Genomic DNA, 20,298 nt, shown 5'->3' with positions numbered 1-20,298 from the left:
AAAATTTTTATTTTGGGGTGGGGTGCTGGGGATTGAACCAAGGAGTGCTTAACCACTGATACACATCCCATGCCGTTTTATTATTTTATTGAGAGAGGGTCATGCTAAGTCACTTAGGGTCTTGGTAAAATGCTGAGGCTGGCTTTGAAGCCAGGATCATCCTGCCTAAGCCTCCCAAGTCACTGGAATACAGGCATGCACTACTGCACCCAATCAAGACAAGCTTAAATTATAAAAACATGATTTTCCTTACTTTTTGGGTATGCACACATTTATTTTTTAACTTTTAGTTCTTTTCACTTTATAGAACCTCTTGTTCTTTAGTTATATCTATCCATTTGTAGACTTTCTCATAATATACATACAATTTAAAGAGATATAGATTGCACCTCTGTAGAACAAATAATTTAAAATGTTTTATTCTGCATAAAAGCTTTTAAAACAATTTGCAGAACTGAACAAAATGTATATAAATAAAAGTACTATAGATTTGTATTCCATAATGCAATTATATTAAAAAAACATAAAAAGAAAATTATGGTTGAAAAACAGATGCAAAGCTAAATTCACCTGAATCAAAGAGACATAGTGAAAACAGCAAATTATAGCTAATAATGTTAGTAAAATAAAACAAAACATTGATATAAAAATTTTTTAAATACTATACTTAGAAACACTAAAATGTTCCTTTGAACAAAACAGTATTTATTCTGTGCTTTAAAATTAAATGGTACAGAGATTTTCAAGATGGTGGAATAGAGGAGGTTTCCTTGCTGGCTGCTCCATGGCATGAAACCAAGAAAGCAGACAGGCAGCTTTTCCACAAGTGAGGTCTGGAAACCTTCAGGGATACTACACATCCACAAGATAGACACTCTACTGCCTCAGATCTATACTGTTAGATGGGTAGATACACAAACAACATTTGCCCCAAACAAACCAAGATATCCAGTAATAGAATCCATTGACACCACAGTGGAAGAAATGTTAGAGAAGGAGTTTTGAATTTACATAGTTAAATTGATCTGCAAAGTAAAGGATGGTATAAGGATTAAAATCAGAGAGAAAATACCGTAAGTAAAAGATTACTTTAATAAGGAGGCAGAGATTCTGAGAACAACAACAATAACAACAAAAAAACCCATCAGAAATCATCAAAATGAAGGAATCAAAAAACCAAATTAAAAATTCAATTGAAAGCATCACCAGCTGATTATATCACTTGGAAGACAGAGTTTCAGGCAATGAACACAAAATAGATAGTCTTGAAAACAAACCTGACCATGGAGAAAAGATATTAAGAGACCATGAAGAGAATTTGCAAGAAATATGGGAAACACTGAAAAGACCAAATTCAAAATTTATTGGTATAGATGAATGCTCAGATATACACACAAAAGGAAAGTTCCACCTTTTCAATGAAATAATATCTGAAAATTTCCCAAACCTAAAAAATAAAATGGAAAATCAAATACAGGAGGCTTACAGGACCTCAAATACACAATATTACAATAGACCAACACTAACATACATTATTATGAAAATGCCCTTACCTTCAGAATAAGGACAGAATTTTAAAAATTGTCAGATAAAAGTGACAGGTTAACATTTAGATGGAAACCAATCTGGATCTCAGCTGATCTCTCAACCCAGACCCACGAAGCTAGGAGGTCTTGGAATAACATATTCCAACCTCTGAAAGAAAATGGATGCCAGTCAAGAATACTATATTCAGCAAAGTTAAGCTTCGGAAATGATGATGAAATAAAAACCTTACATGATAAACAAAAGTTAAAAGAACTCACAACTAGAAAGCCTGAATTACAAAACATACCAAATAAGATATTTCATGAATAAATGAAAAATAAAAGTGAAAACTAGCAAAGGCAGGAAGTACACTAAAAGAACAGCAAATCAATGGAGCAACCAATTCAAATCAGAAATAAATCAAAATGACAGGGAATAAAAATCGTATCTAAATAATAGCATTGAATATATATGGCATAAAGCCATCAATCAAAAGACAAACTGGCAGATTGGATTAAAAAACAAGATCCAATGATATGCTGTTTCCAAAAGACTCACCTAACAGGCAAAGATATCCACAGACTGAAGGTAAAAGGATGGAGAAAACATATTCCCAGGATCTTGTAAATAAGCAGGGGTTTCTATCTTCATATCAGATAAAGTGGACTTCAAGTTTAAGTTAATCAGAAGGGACAAAAAATATTTCATACTGCTTAAGGGAATTATATGTCAACAAGATATAGCAATCATAAATATTTATGCACCAGACAATGGAGCATATACATATATCAAACCAACTCTTCTCAACTTCGAAAGTCAAATACACCACAACACAATAATACTAGGTGACTTTAATACAACTTTCTCATCACTGGATAGTTCTTTCAAATGAAAACTAAATAAAGAAATTATATCAAAATCTCTAGGACACTATGAAGGAAATGCTAAGAGGAAAGTTCACTGTATTGAACTCATTCATAAAAAGAATATAAAGTCAACAAATAAAAACCTAACATTACATTCTCAAAGCCCTAGAAAAATAACAAATCAACACCAAACGCAGAAGACAGGAAACAAAATCAGAGCCAAAATCAATGAAATTGAAACAAAAAAAAATTGAAAAAAATGATAGAACAAAAAGTTGGTTCTTTGAAAAAAACAATAAAATTGATAAACAGCCAAGCTAACAAAGAGTAAGAAAGAAAACTCAAATTACTAAAATTCATGTTGAAAAGGAAATATCACAATGGGTTCTACTAAAATATAGATGATAATCAGAACTGATTTTGAAAGTTTATATTCTAATAAAATATCTTGAAGATATCAACAAACTTCTAGAGACACATGACCTACCCAAATTGAATCAAATCAGGACACACAAAATTTAAACCGATCAATTTCAAGCAATGAAATTGAAGATGCCATCAAAAGCATACCAACCAAGAAAAAGCCCAGGACCAGATGATTTCTCAGCCAAGTTCTACCAGAACTTCAAGAAGAACTCACGCAAATCCTTCTCAAATTATTCCATGAACTAGAAAAGGAGAAAACCCTTCCAAACTTTCTATGAAGTTTCTGTCACCCTGATACCAAAACCAGACAGAGACACATCCAGGAAAGAAAATTTCAGACCAATATCCCTGAAGAACATAGATGCAAAAATACTGGCAAATTGCATACAAAAACATATTTAAAAGATAGTGCACTACAATCAAGTGAGGTTCATCCCAGAGATATAAGCTTGGTTCAACATATGGAAATCAATAAGTTTAATTCATGACATCAGTAGACTTAAAGAGAAGAATCACATGATTATCTCAATAGATGCAAAAAAGCATTTGACCAAATAAGCATCTTTTCATGTTCAAAACACTAGAAAAACTAGGGATAGTAGGAACATACCTCAATTTAATAAAAGCTATGTATGTGAAACCCAAGGCTAACATTCTAAATGGAGAAAAATTGAAAGCATTTCCTGTAAAACCTGGAACAAGACAGGGATGCCCTCTTTCACCACTTCTATTCAATATAGTTCTAAAAACTCTAGTTGGAGCAATTAGACAAAGAAAGAAATTAAAGAAATATGAATAGGAAAACAACAACACAAACTATCCCTATTTTGCTGAGCACATTATTCTATATTTAGAAGACTCAAAAAACTGCACCAGAAAACTTCTAGAACTCGTAAATGAATTCAGCAAAGTGACAGGATACAAAAATTGACACTCATAAATCAATTGCATCCCTATACATCAGTACTGAATCAACTGAATGCAAAAAATAGGAAAACTATCCCATTCACAATAGCTCAAAGAAAATAAAATGGTTGCAAAGCAATCTAACAAGAAGTGAAAGACCTCTAAAATGAAAACTACAAAAGTCTAAAGAAAGAAATTGAAGAAGACTTTAGAAGATGGGAAGATCTCCCATGTTCTTGGATGGGCAGAATTAATATTGTCAAAATGGCCATACTACCAAAAGCACTATACAGATTTCATGCAATTCCTGTAAGGTTCTAATGTTCTTCATAGAAATAGAAAAAGCAGTCATGAAATTTATTTGAAAAAACAAAAGGCCCAGAATAGTCAAAGAAATTCTTAGGGAGAAAAGTGAACCAGATCTTAAATTATACTACAGAGCTATAGTAACAAAAACAGCATGGTATTGGCACCAATACAGGCATGAAGATCAATGGTACAGAATAGAAGACAGAGAGATGAACCCACATAAATACAGCTCCTCATACTAGACAAAGGTGCCAAAAACATACACCGGAGAAAAGAGAGCCTCTTTAACAAATGATGCTAGGAAAACTGGAAATCCATTTGTAACAAAATGAAATTAGATTCCTATCTCTCACCCTGAACAAAACTCAATCAAAGTGGACCAAGGACCTAGGCATTAGACCAGAGATCCTGCACATACTAGAAGAAAAAGTAGGCCCAACTCCCCATTATGTTGGCTTAAGAACCAAATACCTCAATTCCTAAAGTAGGGTTGGGGATATAGCTAGTTGGTAGAGTGAGTGCTTGCCTAGCATGCACAAAGTCCTGGATTTGATCTCCAGCACCACCCCAAAAAACAAAACAAAACAAAACAAAACAAAAAACAAAACAAAACAACACTTTCTAAAGTGCAAGAAGTAAAATCAAGAATCAATGGGATGGTATCAAACTAAAAAGTTTCACAGCAGAGTAAACGATCAAGAACACAAACAGAGATCCCACAGAATAGGGGGAAAAAAATCTCTGCCACCTGCACTCAGAGCAGTAATCTCCAGGTATATAAAGAACTCAAAAACTTTACACCAAAAAACCCAAAAGACCCAATCAATAAATGGGCAAAAGAACTAAACAGGCATTTCACAGAAGCAGAAACATGATGTCAACAAATATATGAAAAAATGTTCAACATCACAAGCAATTAGAGAAATGCAAATTAGAACTACACTGAGGTTGCATCTTACCCCAGTCAGAATGGCAACTGTCAAGAATACAAGTAACAATAAACGTTGACAAGGATGTGGGGAAAAGGTACACTCATATGTTGCTGGTGGGTCTGCAAATTGGTACAAGCACTCTAGAAAACAGTAGGGCGATTCCTCAGAAAACTCGGAATGGAACCACCATTTGACTTGGTTATCCCACTCCTTGGCATATATCCAAAGACTTAAAATCAGCCTACTACAGTGACTTGGTCACATCAATGTGTATGCAGCTCAATTCACAAGAGCTAAGCTATGGAACCAACCTAGGTGCCCTTCAACAGATGAACAGATAAAGAAAGTGTGGTACATATATATGATGAAATACAAGCCATAAAGAAGAATAAAATTATGGTGTTGGTTGGTAAATGGATGGAACTGGAGACTATCATGCTAAGTGAAATAAGCCAATCCCAAAAAACCAAAGGCTGAATGTTCTCTCTGATATATGGATGCTGATTCACAACAGGTGATATGTGTGTGCGCGCGCGCGTGTGTGTGTGTGTGTGTAGTTTCATCAGATTGGACAAATGGGAAAGACAGTAGAATGAATCAGACATAACTTTACTATATGTTCATATATGAATACACAATTGGTGTAAACTCCACATCATGTATAACTAACTATAAGAATGCGAAGTTATACTCCATGTATGTATGATATGTCAAAATACATTCTGCTGTCATATATAAAAAGAAAAAAAATTGAAAAAATTAAATGCTCAATTAAAAATTATTATTTATACATTAAGTACATATCACATTATAATTAAGAACAAATACATCTCTGAATATGTGGCAAGGATAGAAGCCAATTTGTCCTTATGTAAATCATAAGAAATTTAGAAATGATTGAAGTGCTATGGGTAGGTCAACATATATTTTACAAAGAGAAAATATAAACTAATATACCTTACAAATAATTCTACAAATTATTAGTTTTTTATTAAATGTAATCATTTTACATAATAGTTGTTTTCTAATTTTTATACATTATATCTGATAATTATTTACTGTATTTTTCTCAAATTTAGAATTTGTTATTTATCTTATTTCATTTTAAATGCAATAATAATTATTTTAAATTCACTGATTTCTCTTAGGTTACTTGAGAGACAAACTTCTTTGTATATCTCTTTTTACTAAATAATTGTTTTCAACATACTAATCTTCAAAAATGTTTTAAGAAAGTTTGATTTTAAAACCTAAGTAAGGTCATGTGCCAGTGTAATGTCATTTCCTCTAGTAACAGACCACATTTACCATGGTGGTCCCATAAATGATATTGCCTAGTGATGTCATATCCATCTTAGTTTATGTAAATATATTCTATGACATTCACACAATGAACAAATCACTTTACTATGTATTTACCAAAATGTATCCTTGTTGTTAAATGATCCATGACTATAATCACAAATGAGAATAGACAAGGAAAAGAGAAGTTCAGAAAGACAATAATGTAGGTTTCTCAAGAACATTCTAATGTAACAACCAAAGAAAGTTTTAAGAAATAAAAACCAAAAACAGAAAGCAAAACTTCAAAAAGAGTTCTATTCAAAACACCAAATAAAACATGCATCAAATTATGATCTTTACTAAATTATTAATTAGATAAGAACTTCCCACTGTTTTGGAGTCACAAACCACCCACCCTTAACCACCCACCCCATACATAAATACACCCAAATTATCATTAGATTACAAATTCCAAAATGCCATAATGTCTATATACTAAGATTCACAGTTTCTGGACTTATTTTTCCACCACTTAAACTGTGAATCATTGCTATCATGTGAGAGTGTTTGTTCAACTCTTCTTGTTGAAGTTTCACCAAAGATTCTTTCTCTTCCAAACGACCTTCTAATTGAGCCTTTTGAACCTCCAGGGAGGAAGCCTATGGAATTGGGGAAGGGGAATGGAGAAGATGAAAAATTGGTATGCCTTTCTCTTCAGATATTTTAAGATCCTTTATTTTTCATTTGTAAGACAACCATTTCAAGATCACAATATGATATGTATTATATTGTAGTTAGCTAAATTATATGGTAAATAAAGATAAGTAATAACACAAGTTAGGAAGATACTTTTATCTTTTTAAGTCAACAGTTAGCAGCTAAAATTTTGTAGAAACTACTATATACGACTACATTGAGAATTACTAAAAACTGCATTAAAGCAGACCTTTACAAAACAGTAAAAGTGGTATTAAATTTTATGCCTCTCCTGTTACTCATGGTCTGTAACAGTTCAGTCTTTAAATCCTGGACTGTTCATATATTCCTGGTAGTAAAATGGGCCAACAAGCATAATTCATGGCTATCACTCAAGTTGGGTGATGTAATATAGAAAGAGTACTACTTTATATTTGGAATATATGTTCATTATTCTTTTTATTAACTGTTACTTCAGACTTCATTTCTTCATTTGTAAGTTACATGTATTAACATTTAGGTACTAGTACAGTATTTGTTAATGTGAAGACAATTAAAAAAAAGTATGAGCCCTTTGCAAATTACAAGGTTCTAAACAGTTATGAAGGAACATTACCATTACCAACACCATAAGCAGAAATATAATTATATACTTACACATAGCTACTTGCATATGACATCAAGAACTGGGAACCCCTTTCTGTATTATTTGAACACTTGAAAGTTGTTTAATGATTTTATGAAAAAAAGGGTGTTCACATTGCGAGTGAGTCCTCATAAAAAATGACAGTCAAAAGGCTTTTAGACCCTAATATCTTTTAAACAAAATTACTAATAAAACAGAACACAAATTCACCTAAATTTACCCTTTTCAATGAAAACTAGTCTTACCTTAATGCTCAGCTCTTTTCTTGTCTGTTCTGTTCTGTTTAATTCTTTCCTAAGGATATCAATGGTTTCTTCCTTATCTTCCCTTTCCTTTTGTAAGACTTTAATCTTTTCTTCTTGTGCTTTTATTTTTTGATGCAAATCTTAAAACAAATAGCCAGTTTTGTATTCAATGGTCTTATACTGACATTACCCTAAAAAACTTCAGTAGCTACTATAAAAGCAAAAAAGTCAATGAGGAATATGAAGAAATATCTTGCTGCAAATACACATTTTACAGAATTTGCTGAATTAAAAAACACCATGAAACTCTTTCACTTTGCAAGTATACTACAGAAATTAACAAGTCTTCATTACATTCCCTGCTTCCTCTGTTACAAATACAGTATACGTCAATGACAGGAAGGAGAACTCTCAGAGCTTAAGGGTTAGGGGAAAAAAAAGGGCAAAAACCATGAAAAATTATATAGGTCTGTTTCTGTGTTCTAAGGCATGTGAATTAGAACAAAACTGTTTTCGTGGATCATTTCCCAGATGCAGCATTAAGAAATTAGGAGCTAAAAGTTACCTAGCACTGCCACCTGCTGTTATATTTCTAGAAATTTTTAAATTTTAAATGGCAATCATTTCTTCTACTCCTAGATTTCAAAAACCATTGCCTTTTCAACTTGATCAAGCTAAGGAAACTGCTTCTATGAAATGTTACAAAAAGAAGAGGGAAGTTTAGAGTCTCAGTGAAGGTTTAAAAAGTTAAGAAGTAAAAAGTAATGAAAAAGTAAAATAAGCCACACACACTTTTTCTTTCAATGTAAAACATGCTAAAAATAGTTAAGTGTATGAAAAAAGAAGTTACTTACTTGATAATTTACATTCTCTATCTACTAACTGGTTCTGGACTTCTTTTCTCTGTTCTTCTTTCTCTAGCAATTGGGCAATAGTTCTGAAGTTATAAAAGAAAAACCATTGGACCATATTATTTGTGAAATTTTGTTTCCAACAAGTATTTCACCAGAAAATATCACAAGAACCATAATAACTTGCGACATCTGCCAAATAAATAGTTTGCTTTTGCACAATCCCAATGAGAATGTATAAAATATTAGAATAAAGAAATTTTACTTTTCATTTTGTTGCTTGAGTGACTCATTCAACTTTTTCACTGTCTCAATTTGTTTATTCAGAGAATCACATGTTATCTGCAAATCTTTATTCTTCTGTTCAGTAGTTTCATTTCTGAAATGACAATGAATTGGTAACTTTATGAAAGAAAACACAATGGAGAAAACAAACTCTTAGTATTAAGAGGAGTAATGTTATGAACAAATATTTCAATCAACTCTAAGATAGTATAAGACACTAAAGATATGTTCAGGCTGACTGATGTGGTTAAAAATTAATATGAAATAGAACTATATGAGACATCAGTTTTATTTGTGGATACAGAGTTTTAGTTTATTTACTAAAAGTTTTAGTTACATACTTGGCCACTGAAGAAGTTTTGCTTTTGGTGGACACAACCAGGTCACAGTAGAAAGATTTAAACAATCAAAAAACCACAAACAACAAAAATGGGTGGCACTGGTCAAAATCTGGCCAATAGAAATATTTCATCTGGGGTAACCCTCTATCGGTACCCCTGTCACTCTGTGACAACTGTTTCTTTTCCTTTTGCTTGAATAAATCTTAGTCTTTTACATTCAAAAAAAGAAAAAAAGCAAGCATTCATCTGTCCATCACAGTTTTCAACAATCTGAATTTGAACACTTCTATTGAATGTGAATACCTTTAGATAGTCCTGATAATTAAAAATGATCACTCCAAAGCTACCTTCTCTTGTTACCTACTTGGCCACTGAAGAAATTTTACTTTTGGTGGACAGAGGCGGGTCATGTATTTCTTTTGGATCACTGCTCACATCCTCACTTGTTCTCGACACTTACTGCCCAAAGTCTTAATCTCATTTAACAGAGTGCATGTTATCAGTGGTGCCTCAAAAGTTGTTGGGGGAAATACTCTGTTTAGAAATCAATTCATCATCATAAATATTCTAGATGCTACTAAATTCCCACCATCTATTTTTATTGATGAACAAATAAACCTTGCAAAGTTAAAAATTTCTAGATTTGTATTAATAACACAATTAAAACAATAAACAAGTTCCTCAGAGTGTTTTCATTTTTATTGATTGCTACAATATACATAATAATTCCTGGTCTTCCTTGAAATTCAGAAGTTTTAAAACTGGCCTGAAAGTTTGACAAGGGAGAAAAAAAATAATCACAACTTTGTTTTTAGGCATATGAATTATATGACTAGAGATCTCTAGAAGTTCTTTTAGGTAAATTGCTGTGTATATGTAAATCTGGAAATCAATCAAAAATTCAAAATGTATATATTCTTTTATCTAGTAATTCACCTACAAGAACTTATTCTACAGATTTGTAGTCATATATGTAAGTACATATAACTTAAGGTCATTAAGAGATGAGTTAAAACACTAACAAACAAATCTCTGTGCTATTAAGGCTGAATGTTCAGACACTGCCAACACATAACTACTTTCTGACCTGCAGAAAGGACAATTCATTCGGTTTAACCTAATTGTGACAATTAAGTTCATTCAACAATTAATGAGATGCTTAATTAAGTATGCACCTAGTACCATTCTGGGCTACAGGGACTTGTCAGTGATCAAAACAAAGAAATTTGTCCTTGTAGAGCTTACATCCCATATGACTGGTGACTATATGAATAAAAGAAAGTTAACTGGAAAGAAATACACCTGTATTCTATTTCCAACTTTACTAATGAATTTGAGGAAGCAATAGTTCATTTCATTATGACTTAAGTTTCTTAATAACTACTTATTTTATAATGTTAGTAAAATATATGAAATGCTTACAAAAGGATCTTAGGGTCACAGAAAAAAAATGTTGTGTGTTCATTTGAGGTTGTAACCTTACACAGAAACTTTATTTACCGCTGCAGAAGTTCCATGTAGGATTTTGTCAGTACTTCATGTTCTTCAGCCACAGACTCTAACTTCCTATTATGCTGAAAGAGATGCTCAATATCACTCTGAGCTCTTTCTGACTCAAGTTGTTGTGATTTCAGCAATACACTAAGCTCTTCATTTTTTCTTTCAACTTCTCTCAACATACCAGCAAGTGTTCGTGCCTTAAAAGAAAAATAGCATAGATTTTTTCACTATCATTTATATATAATTATGTATCATCTATAACAACATTCCAGTTTAACAAATTGCAAGTACAATGAGGTCCATAAAAATTTATACACAGCAACTCACCTGTAAGAACTCATTCTAGAGATCTGTAGCCATACTAAGTGCATATATTTAAGGTCACTAAGACAAATTAAACACCCACACCAAATCTCTGTGCTATTAGGTTAATGTTATAGAATTGCCAATATACAACTAATTTTTGACCTGCAGAAATGACCAATTCACATGGTTCAACCTAATATTAATTGTGACAACTATGTTAATGCAACAATGACATTGCTTAGTTATATTGTAGCCATTCTAGCTGTATAATTATTGGAATTGCCTAATGACAAATTCTGAAGAATGTATTCCTATCCTTAAGTAAGGCATGAATGAATATGAGCACACATTATATATATTTAATACATTTCATGATTTAAGAGATACCCACTATCAAACAGGTCAACATCTATTGACTTATGGAGAACTGCATTGATCATATATACTTATTACTTATTACTTAACTGTATTTTTATTAACTATATTTTTAATAAATAAAATACAGGTTGAGTATCCCTATTTCCAATGCTTGGGACAAAGGTATCTCAGTTTCTTCAGAATTCTGGATTATATGCATATACATAATTCTGCAGTATCTTGAGGATAGGGTCCCATCTAAACGTAAAATTCGTTTCTTTCATATACACTGTACATAGGTATTCTGAAGGCACTTTTGGATATTTTAACAATTTGTATACAAAACAAAGTTTCATGGTATGAGATTTTCCTTTGGACTTTGAAGCATTTTGGATTTAAGATGACCAGATTACTGGAAATGAACAAAAATTTAATATAAAAGTAGATGTACATACGATTAAAGGATAGCCATTAACAATAAACCACTAAATTTGCACACACCAGTTTTTCATTTCATGTAAGAATTAAAAGTTCTTAAGTATATCACAGATCCTTAATAATTAAAATTAAGGTGGCATACTCTAGGAACATAGCAATAGTTAACAAGTGAAATGAAACACTGAAGAATAAAAATAATTAAAATGAGAAGTGGATTTTCCACCTATCCTTTTAGTCTTAAAAATACTACTTATTGCGATCCAAGATGGCGGCCTAGAGGGAGACTGCACCCCCAGTCGCTCCAGAACCCAGGAGGTAAGAAGGGGAGGCATTGAGAGACTCGGAATGAAATAGAGCCACGGGTGAGTCTGCCCACTGGGTAAAGCTCGGCCCGGGTGGCAGGCCCAAATAGAGGTGGCTTATCGGAGCCGGACAGGGCAGCTAGAGTCATCCACAGGCAGCCCTGCGCACTCCGGCGGTGGGCCCCGCCCACACAGCCAGCTTCTCCAGGTTCTCGGAACGGAACTGCCCCGCTAGTGAGAGCCTTTCTGACCAGAACAAGCTCCGAGTCCCGGAGCCACTGCAGCGCAGCGTACTCTGGCAACGAACCAGCAGAGAGCCTCGATCCGCAAGCAGCCTCTGGGATCAGGGCAAGGCAGCCAGAGACCTCTTCAGGCGCCTCTGCCCACTCCGGCTGCAGGCTCTCTTCACGGGGCGATCCAAGATGGCGGCCTAGAGGGAGACTGCACCCCCAGTCGCTCCAGAACCCAGGAGTTAAGAAGAGGAGGCATTGAGAGACTCGGACTGAAATAGAGCCACGGGTGAGTCTGCCCACTGGGTAAAGCTCAGCCCAGGTGGCAGGCCCAGATAGAGGTGGCTTAGCAGAGCCGGGCAGGGCAGCTAGAGTCTTCCCAAGGTAGCCTTCCACACTCCAGCAGTGGGCTCCTCCCACACGGCCAGCTGCACGGTGCAGGCCCACAGTTAGAGCATTTCCGCACAGAGCCAGTTCCAAACCGTGGAACCAGTAGGGGGCTAGGGGCAGTTTTCTTCGGATACGCTGCTTTATCAGATTCCTCCAAGACATCAGGCTACTGAAGGCTGGGAGGTGATACACTGGAAATCTACCGGGACACTATAAGCCAATAGCGGAAAACTGCAATATCTCAGGGTCCCACTGACAACTGACCAATATGAGAAAACAAGGGAAGAAAATGTCCCAAACAAACCTAGATACTATATCAATAAAACCCAATGACAGCACAGCAGAAGAAATGTCAGAAAGGGAGTTCAAAATGTACGTAATTAAAACGATCAGGGAAGCTAATGAGGAGATGAAAGAGCAAATGCAGGCATTGAAGGAGGAGATGAAAGAGCAAATGCAGGCATTAAATGATCGCACCAATCAACAGTTAAAAGACCAAATACGGGAAGCAAGAGATCATTTCAATAAAGAGTTAGAGATACTGAAAAAAAAAAAACAAACTGAAATCCTTGAAATGAAGGAAACAATAAACCAAGTTAAAAACTCCATAGAAAGCATAACCAATAGGATAGAACACCTGGAAGACAGAACCTCAGACATTGAAGACAAATTATTTAATCTTGAAAACAAAGTTGGCCAAACAGAGAAGATGGTAAGAAATCATGAACAGAATCTACAAGAATTATGGGATATCAAGAAAAGGCCAAATTTAAGAATTATTGAGATTGAGGAAGGCTTAGAGAAACAAACCAAAGGAATGAACAATCTATTCAATGAAATAATATCAGAAAATTTCCCAAATCTGAAGAATGAAATGGAAAACCAAATACAAGAGGCTTATAGAACTCCAAACATACAAAATTACAACAGACCCACACCAAGGCACATTATTATGAAAATACCTAACATACAAAATAAAGACAGAATTTTAAAGGCCGTGAGAGAAAAGAATCAAATTACATTCAGGGGGAAACCAATAAGAATATCAGCAGATTTTTCAATCCAGACCCTAAAAGCTAGAAGGTCCTGGAACAACATATACCAAGCCCTGAAAGAAAACGGATGCCAACCAAGAATCTTATACCCAGCAAAACTTACCTTCAAATTTGACGATGAAATAAGATCCTTCCATGATAAACAAAAGCTAAAGGAATTTACAAAGAAAGCCAGCATTACAGAACATTCTCAGCAAAATATTCCATGAGGAAGAGATGAAAAACAACGATGCAAATCAGCAACAGGAGGCGCTAGCCTAAAGGAATAGCCAAATAAAGGAGAAACCAAATCATGTCAAAAACAAATATGAGTCAATTGACTGGGAAAACAAATCATATCACAATAATAACCCTGAATGTTAATGGCCTGAATTCATCAATCAAAAGACACAGACTGGCAGATTGGATTAAAAAGAAAAATCCAACAATATGCTGCCTGCAAGAGACTCATCTCATAGAAAGAGACACCCATAGACTAAAGGTGAAAGGATGGGGAAAAACATACAATGCACACGGACACAGCAAAAAAGCTGGAGTATCCATCCTCATCTCAGATAATGTGAACTTCAAACCAAACTAGTCAGAAGGGATAAAGAAGGACATTACATGCTGCTTAAGGGAAGCATAAATCAGCAAGACATAACAATCATAAATATCTATGCCCGAACATTGGCTCATCCACGTACGTCAAACAAATCCTTCTCAATTACAGAATTCAAATAGACCACAACACAATAATACTAGGCGATTTTAACACACCTCTCTCACCACTGGATAGATCGTCCAAACAAAAATTGAATAAAGAAACTATAGATCTCAACAACACAATCAGCAATTTAGACTTAACGGACATATATAGAATATACCATCCAACAAAGAACGAATACACTTTCTTCTCAGCAGCACATGGATCCTTCTCTAAAATAGACCATATTTTATGCCACAAAGCTACTGTTAGCAAATACAAGAAGATAGAGATACTACCTTGTACTCTATCAGATCATAATGGATTGAAATTAGAAATAAATGACAGAATAAAAAACAGAAACTTCTCCAATACCTGGAGACTAAATAATACACTATTATATGATGAATGGATAACAGAAGACATCAGGAGGGAAATAAAAAAATTCTTAGAAGTAAACGATAACAAAGACACATCATATCAAAATCTCTGGGACACTATGAAAGCAGTACTTAGAGGAAGATTTATTTCATGGGGTGCATTCAAAAAAAGAAGTAGAAATCAACAAATAAACGTCTTAACACTACAGCTCAAAGCACTAGAAAAAGAAGAGCAGACCAATACCAAAAGTAGTAGAAGACAGGAAATAGTTAAAATCAGAGCCGAAATCAACGAAATCGAAACAAAAGAAACAATCGGAAAAATTAACAAAATAAATAGTTGGTTCTTTGAAAAAATAAATAAAATTGATAAACCCTTAGCCACACTAACAAAGAGAAAGAGGGAGAAAACTCAAATTATTAAAATTCGGAATGAACAAGGAAACATCACAACAGACACGAGTGAAATACAAAACATAATTAGAAGCTATTTCGAAAATCTATACTCCAACAAAACAGAAAACCTCGAAGACATCAACAAATTTCTAGAGACATATGAACTACCTAAACTGAACGAGGAGGACATACACAACTTAAATAAACCAATTTCAAGCAATGAAATAGAAGAGGTCATCAAAAGCCTACCAACAAAGAAAAGTCCAGGACCAGATGGGTTCTCAGCCGAGTTCTACAAAACCTTTAAAGAAGAGCTCATTCCAATACTCCTCAAACTATTCCATGAAATAGAAGAGGAGGGAACCCTACCAAACTCGTTCTATGAAGCCAATATCACCCTGATACCTAAACCAGACAGAGACACATCGAGGAAAGAAAATTTCAGACCAATATCCTTAATGAATATCGATGCAAAAATTCTCAACAAAATTTTAGCAAATCGCATACAAATATATATTAAAAAGATAGTGCACCACGATCAAGTGGGTTTTATCCCAGGGATGCAAGGTTGGTTCAACATTCGGAAATCAATAAAGGTCATTCACCATATCAACAGACTTAAAGTCAAGAATCACATGATTATTTCAATAGATGCAGAAAAAGCATTTGATAAAATACAGCATCCCTTCATGCTCAAAACACTAGAAAAAATTGGGGTAGTGGGAACATTCCTAAACATTATAAAGGCAATCTACGCTAAGCCCATGGCTAATATCATTCTAAATGGTGAAAAACTGAAAGCGTTCCCCCTAAAAACTGGAAGAAGGCAGGGATGCCCTCTTTCACCGCTTCTATTCAACATCGTCCTTGAGACTCTAGCCAGAGCAATCAGACAAACCAAAGAAATTAAAGGGATACGAATAGGAAAAGAAGAACTCAAACTATCCCTGTTCGCTGATGACATGATTATGTATTTAGAGGAACCTGGAAATTCCACCAGAAAACTTTTAGAACTCATAAGTGAATTCAGTAAAGTAGCAGGTTACAAGATCAATGCTCATAAATCCAATGCATTTTTATACATAAGTGATGAATCTTCAGAAAGAGAAATTAGGAAAACTACCCCATTCACAATAGCATCGAAAAAAATAAAATACTTGGGAATCAATCTCACAAAAGAGGTGAAAGACCTCTACAATGAGAACTACAGAACACTAAAGAAAGAAATTCAAGAAAACCTTAGAAGATGGAAAGATCTCCCATGTTCCTGGATAGGCAGAATTAATATCGTCAAAATGGCTATACTACCTAAAGTGCTATACAGATTCAATGCAATTCCAATTAAAATCCCAATGATGTACCTTGTAGAAATAGAGCAAGCAATTATGAAATTCATCTGGAAGAATAAAAAACCTAGAATAGCTAAAGCAATCCTCAGTAGCAAGAGCGAAGCAGCGGGCATTGCAATACCAGATCTTCAACTCTACTACAAAGCAATAGTAACAAAAACAGAATGGTATTGGTACCAAAATAGACAGGTAGATCAATGGTACAGTATAGAGGACATGGACACAAACCCAAATAAATACAAGTTTCTCATACTAGACAAAGGTGCCAAAAATATGCAATGGAGAAAAGATAGCCTCTTCAACAAATGGTGCTGGGAAAACTGGAAAACCATATGCAATAGAATGAAATTAAACCCCTATCTCTCACCCTACACAAAACTCAACTCAAAATGGATCAAGGACCTCGGAATCAGACCAGAGACCCTGCATCTTATAGAAGAAAAAGTAGGTCCAAATCTTCAACTTGTTGGCTCAGGATCAGACTTCCTTAACAGGACTCCCATAGCACAAGAAATAAAAGCAAGAATCAACAACTGGGATAGATTCAAACTTAAAAGCTTTCTCTCAGCAAAGGAAACTATCAGAAATGTGAAGAGAGAGCCTACAGAGTGGGAGAAAATCTTTGCCACTCATACCTCAGATAGAGCACTAATCTCCAGAATCTATAAAGAACTCAAAAAACTCTACACCAAGAATGTAAATAATCCAATCAACAAATGGGCTAAGGAAATGAACAGACACTTCACAGAAGAAGATGTACAAGTAATCAACAGATATATGAAAAAATGTTCAACATCCCTAGTAATAAGGGAAATGCAAATCAAAACTACCCTAAGATTTCATCTCACCCCAATTAGAATGGCGATTATCAAGAATACAAGCAACAATAGGTGTTGGCGAGGATGTGGTGAAAAAGGAACACTCATACATTGCTGGTGGGGTTGCAAATTAGTGCAGCCACTCTGGAAAGCAGTGTGGAGATTCCTCAGAAAGCTTGGAATGGAAACACCATTTGACCCAGCTATCCCACTCCTTGGCCTATACCCAAAGGACTTAAAATCAGCATACTACAGAGATACAGCCACATCAATGTTCATTGCTGCTCAATTCACCATAGCCAGATTGTGGAACCAACCTAGATGCCCTTCAGTTGATGAATGGATAAAGAAACTGTGGCATATTTATACAATGGAATATTACTCCGCAATGAAGAATGATAAAATTATGGCATTTGTAGGCAAATGGTCGAAATTGGAGAATATCATGCTAAGTGAGATAAGCCAATCTCAAAAAACTAAAGGACGAATGATCTCGCTGATAAGCGGATGAGGACATATAATGGGGGGTGGGACGGGCTAGCATTAGGTTTAGGGTTAGGTTTAGAGTTAGGCTAAGGAGAGCGGTAAGAATGAAGGAAAGAAGGACTGTGTAGAGGGAAAAGAGGGGTGGGAGGGGGGGGGGAGGGGAAAAATAAAATAAACATCATTACCCTATGTAAATGTAAAAAAAAAAAAAAAATTTGTCTTTAAATAAAAAAAAAAAATACTACTTATTTTCAAATGGAAATGAAAACCGAAGCCCTACTCTTGTTTTGATGACACAGACTATAAAACAGTAATATCATTTAGTGTTATTTTTATGAGAAGCATTTCTAGTACATGGATAAAATGTTAAATTTTCTAATAATATACAAGACAAGTCCAATAGATGTAGAATATAAGAATATGCTATGAGAAAAGGTAAAAACAAATTATTTCAATATTGTTAGTTTTTTTTGGAATGTACAGTTAAATTCAATGTACCAGTCAAGACAAATAAAACCATGTTAAAAGAAGAAGAAAAAAAAAAAAACAAAACAAAAATAAGAAAAAAACCCTGTATTTATTTATATTTTTTAGAATGCCTTTAATCTGAAAAGATTTTAGAGGTATTTTACATGTCACTGCTTTTAATGCCTCTTTCAAAATATAAACAAACTTTATAATGTAATTAATCACAAACCAAATCAAGTTGTGTATATTTCTGTTTACAATTGATGGGAATTTCATATTACTGAATTAAACTGTTACCTATAAGAAATACATCTTATATACATTTGTACATAGCTAGTACCAAACTTACCAAGCATCTACCATAGGCTAAGTATGTGCTATGGCTTGGCAGTGCACAAAGTCTCTAATGTCACAAGTAGGGGTGAGATAACGTTATTTTCGCATAGTGTGAAAAATGTTATGAGATAAGCACAGCATTGATACATAGCGAAAGGACAGCCAAACACATGAAGTTGAGTTCATATGAGTTGGAGATCATAGCAGGTGTCTGGGAAATATAAATATTTAAACTGAAATCTGAAGACAATAAGAAGTTAGGCAAAAGCTGTTCTAGGCAGGGAATAGAAATTACAAAGACAAGGAAACACAGAAGTATGGCAAGTTTCAGAAAACACAAAGTAGTCTAATATGGCTGACTGCACCAAATAAGCAGAAGTGCTAGATATGGATTAGGAAGTAGTTGTAATCTTTGTATACTACACTAAGAACTTTCATTGATACTGAGAGTAACGCCAACTACTGAGAATGATATTCATCACAGAAAGGATGGGATCAGATTATTGCCTCAGAGATCTCTAGGGCTGGAGATGAGAAGGGCAGAACCAAACATGGGAAATAACTTTGGCTGAAGTACAGAGGGTGGCTGAGAAGAGGGTACTAGACTCAAGGCAGGAAGACTAATTAGAGGCTCTGTTGTGACTCATATGAAAAAGAGAAAGGATATCATCTATAGTAAATAGAATTAGCAACAGAGATAAGGCAGAAAAGAGTTTGGACTTGGTGAATAATTTTATAGGACATAAACTGTGGAATTTTTAGATTTCTTATTTGAAAACCTATAAGAACAGCAGAGGGGATACATAAGAAAAAGTTTTTTAAAAGGGAAAGGTGATTAATTTGCTACTGGTTATGGTGAGTTTGAAGTATTTGCTGTACACTTAAATGTAGCTGTACAGTAGGCATTTAGAGTGCAGAGAAAAAAATCTGTGCCTGACAGAAATTGGGAACACTAAGATTTTAATAATAGTGGAAACCGTAAAATACATAAACAATATAAATTAGGTAGAAAACAAAATCAGAACATAGATTTAACCATAATTAAAGGGAAGAGAGTTTCAAAGAGGAGTAGATGCATCAAACTCAAGAAAATATGCTTTGATTACAATAATAAAAATATAACTAATATTGTACATATGTCTTACTTCATTCATTAAATTTTCTACTCATCAGACACGTTCTTATATTGTACATACCTCTGTTTCAGCTTGAGTTCGTTGACAGCGATACTGAGCAATCAGTCTATCAGCTTGTGCAAGAGCTAGAGCTTTGGCTTCCAAGAGATCTTGTAATCTGCTTTCTTTGGACTATTATAAAAACATCATTAATTTTTATAATTTTCAGAAAATATCTATTAAAGCTTTTTAGAAATAGTTAAAATAAGCTTGTACTCACAGCTAATGTGGAGAGTTTCATCTCATAGACATCCATTATGTCAGATATTCTCACATCATTAATCTGATCCTTGACCTAAGTTTTAAGAGTCAA

General features: G+C 34.3%; 1 protein-coding gene across 3 annotated transcripts in view; it reads right to left on the bottom strand.

Annotated features, from left to right (window-relative positions):
• Window positions 1–6,701: 6,701 nt before the first annotated feature.
• The window catches only part of Cip2a (cellular inhibitor of PP2A), a 41,574-nt gene continuing 27,977 nt past the window's right edge, over window positions 6,702–20,298 (bottom strand). For all 3 annotated transcript variants that reach the window (XM_047564730.1, XM_047564732.1, XM_047564731.1), the window contains 7 exons: window positions 20,206–20,280; window positions 20,007–20,117; window positions 10,815–11,011; window positions 8,954–9,067; window positions 8,692–8,774; window positions 7,838–7,977; window positions 6,702–6,909 (listed from right to left, as the gene is read on the bottom strand). In XM_047564730.1, the coding sequence (XP_047420686.1) occupies window positions 6,739–6,909; window positions 7,838–7,977; window positions 8,692–8,774; window positions 8,954–9,067; window positions 10,815–11,011; window positions 20,007–20,117; window positions 20,206–20,280 (891 nt within the window). In that variant the 3' untranslated portion in view covers window positions 6,702–6,738. The remainder of the gene's footprint in view (window positions 6,910–7,837; window positions 7,978–8,691; window positions 8,775–8,953; window positions 9,068–10,814; window positions 11,012–20,006; window positions 20,118–20,205; window positions 20,281–20,298) is intronic.

Source organism: Sciurus carolinensis, chromosome 9 (genome assembly GCF_902686445.1).
Source record: "Sciurus carolinensis chromosome 9, mSciCar1.2, whole genome shotgun sequence".
Classification (NCBI taxonomy): domain Eukaryota; kingdom Metazoa; phylum Chordata; class Mammalia; order Rodentia; family Sciuridae; genus Sciurus; species Sciurus carolinensis.
The sequence above is the reverse complement of the archived record's forward strand: the minus strand, read 5'-3'. Positions and strand labels throughout refer to the sequence as shown.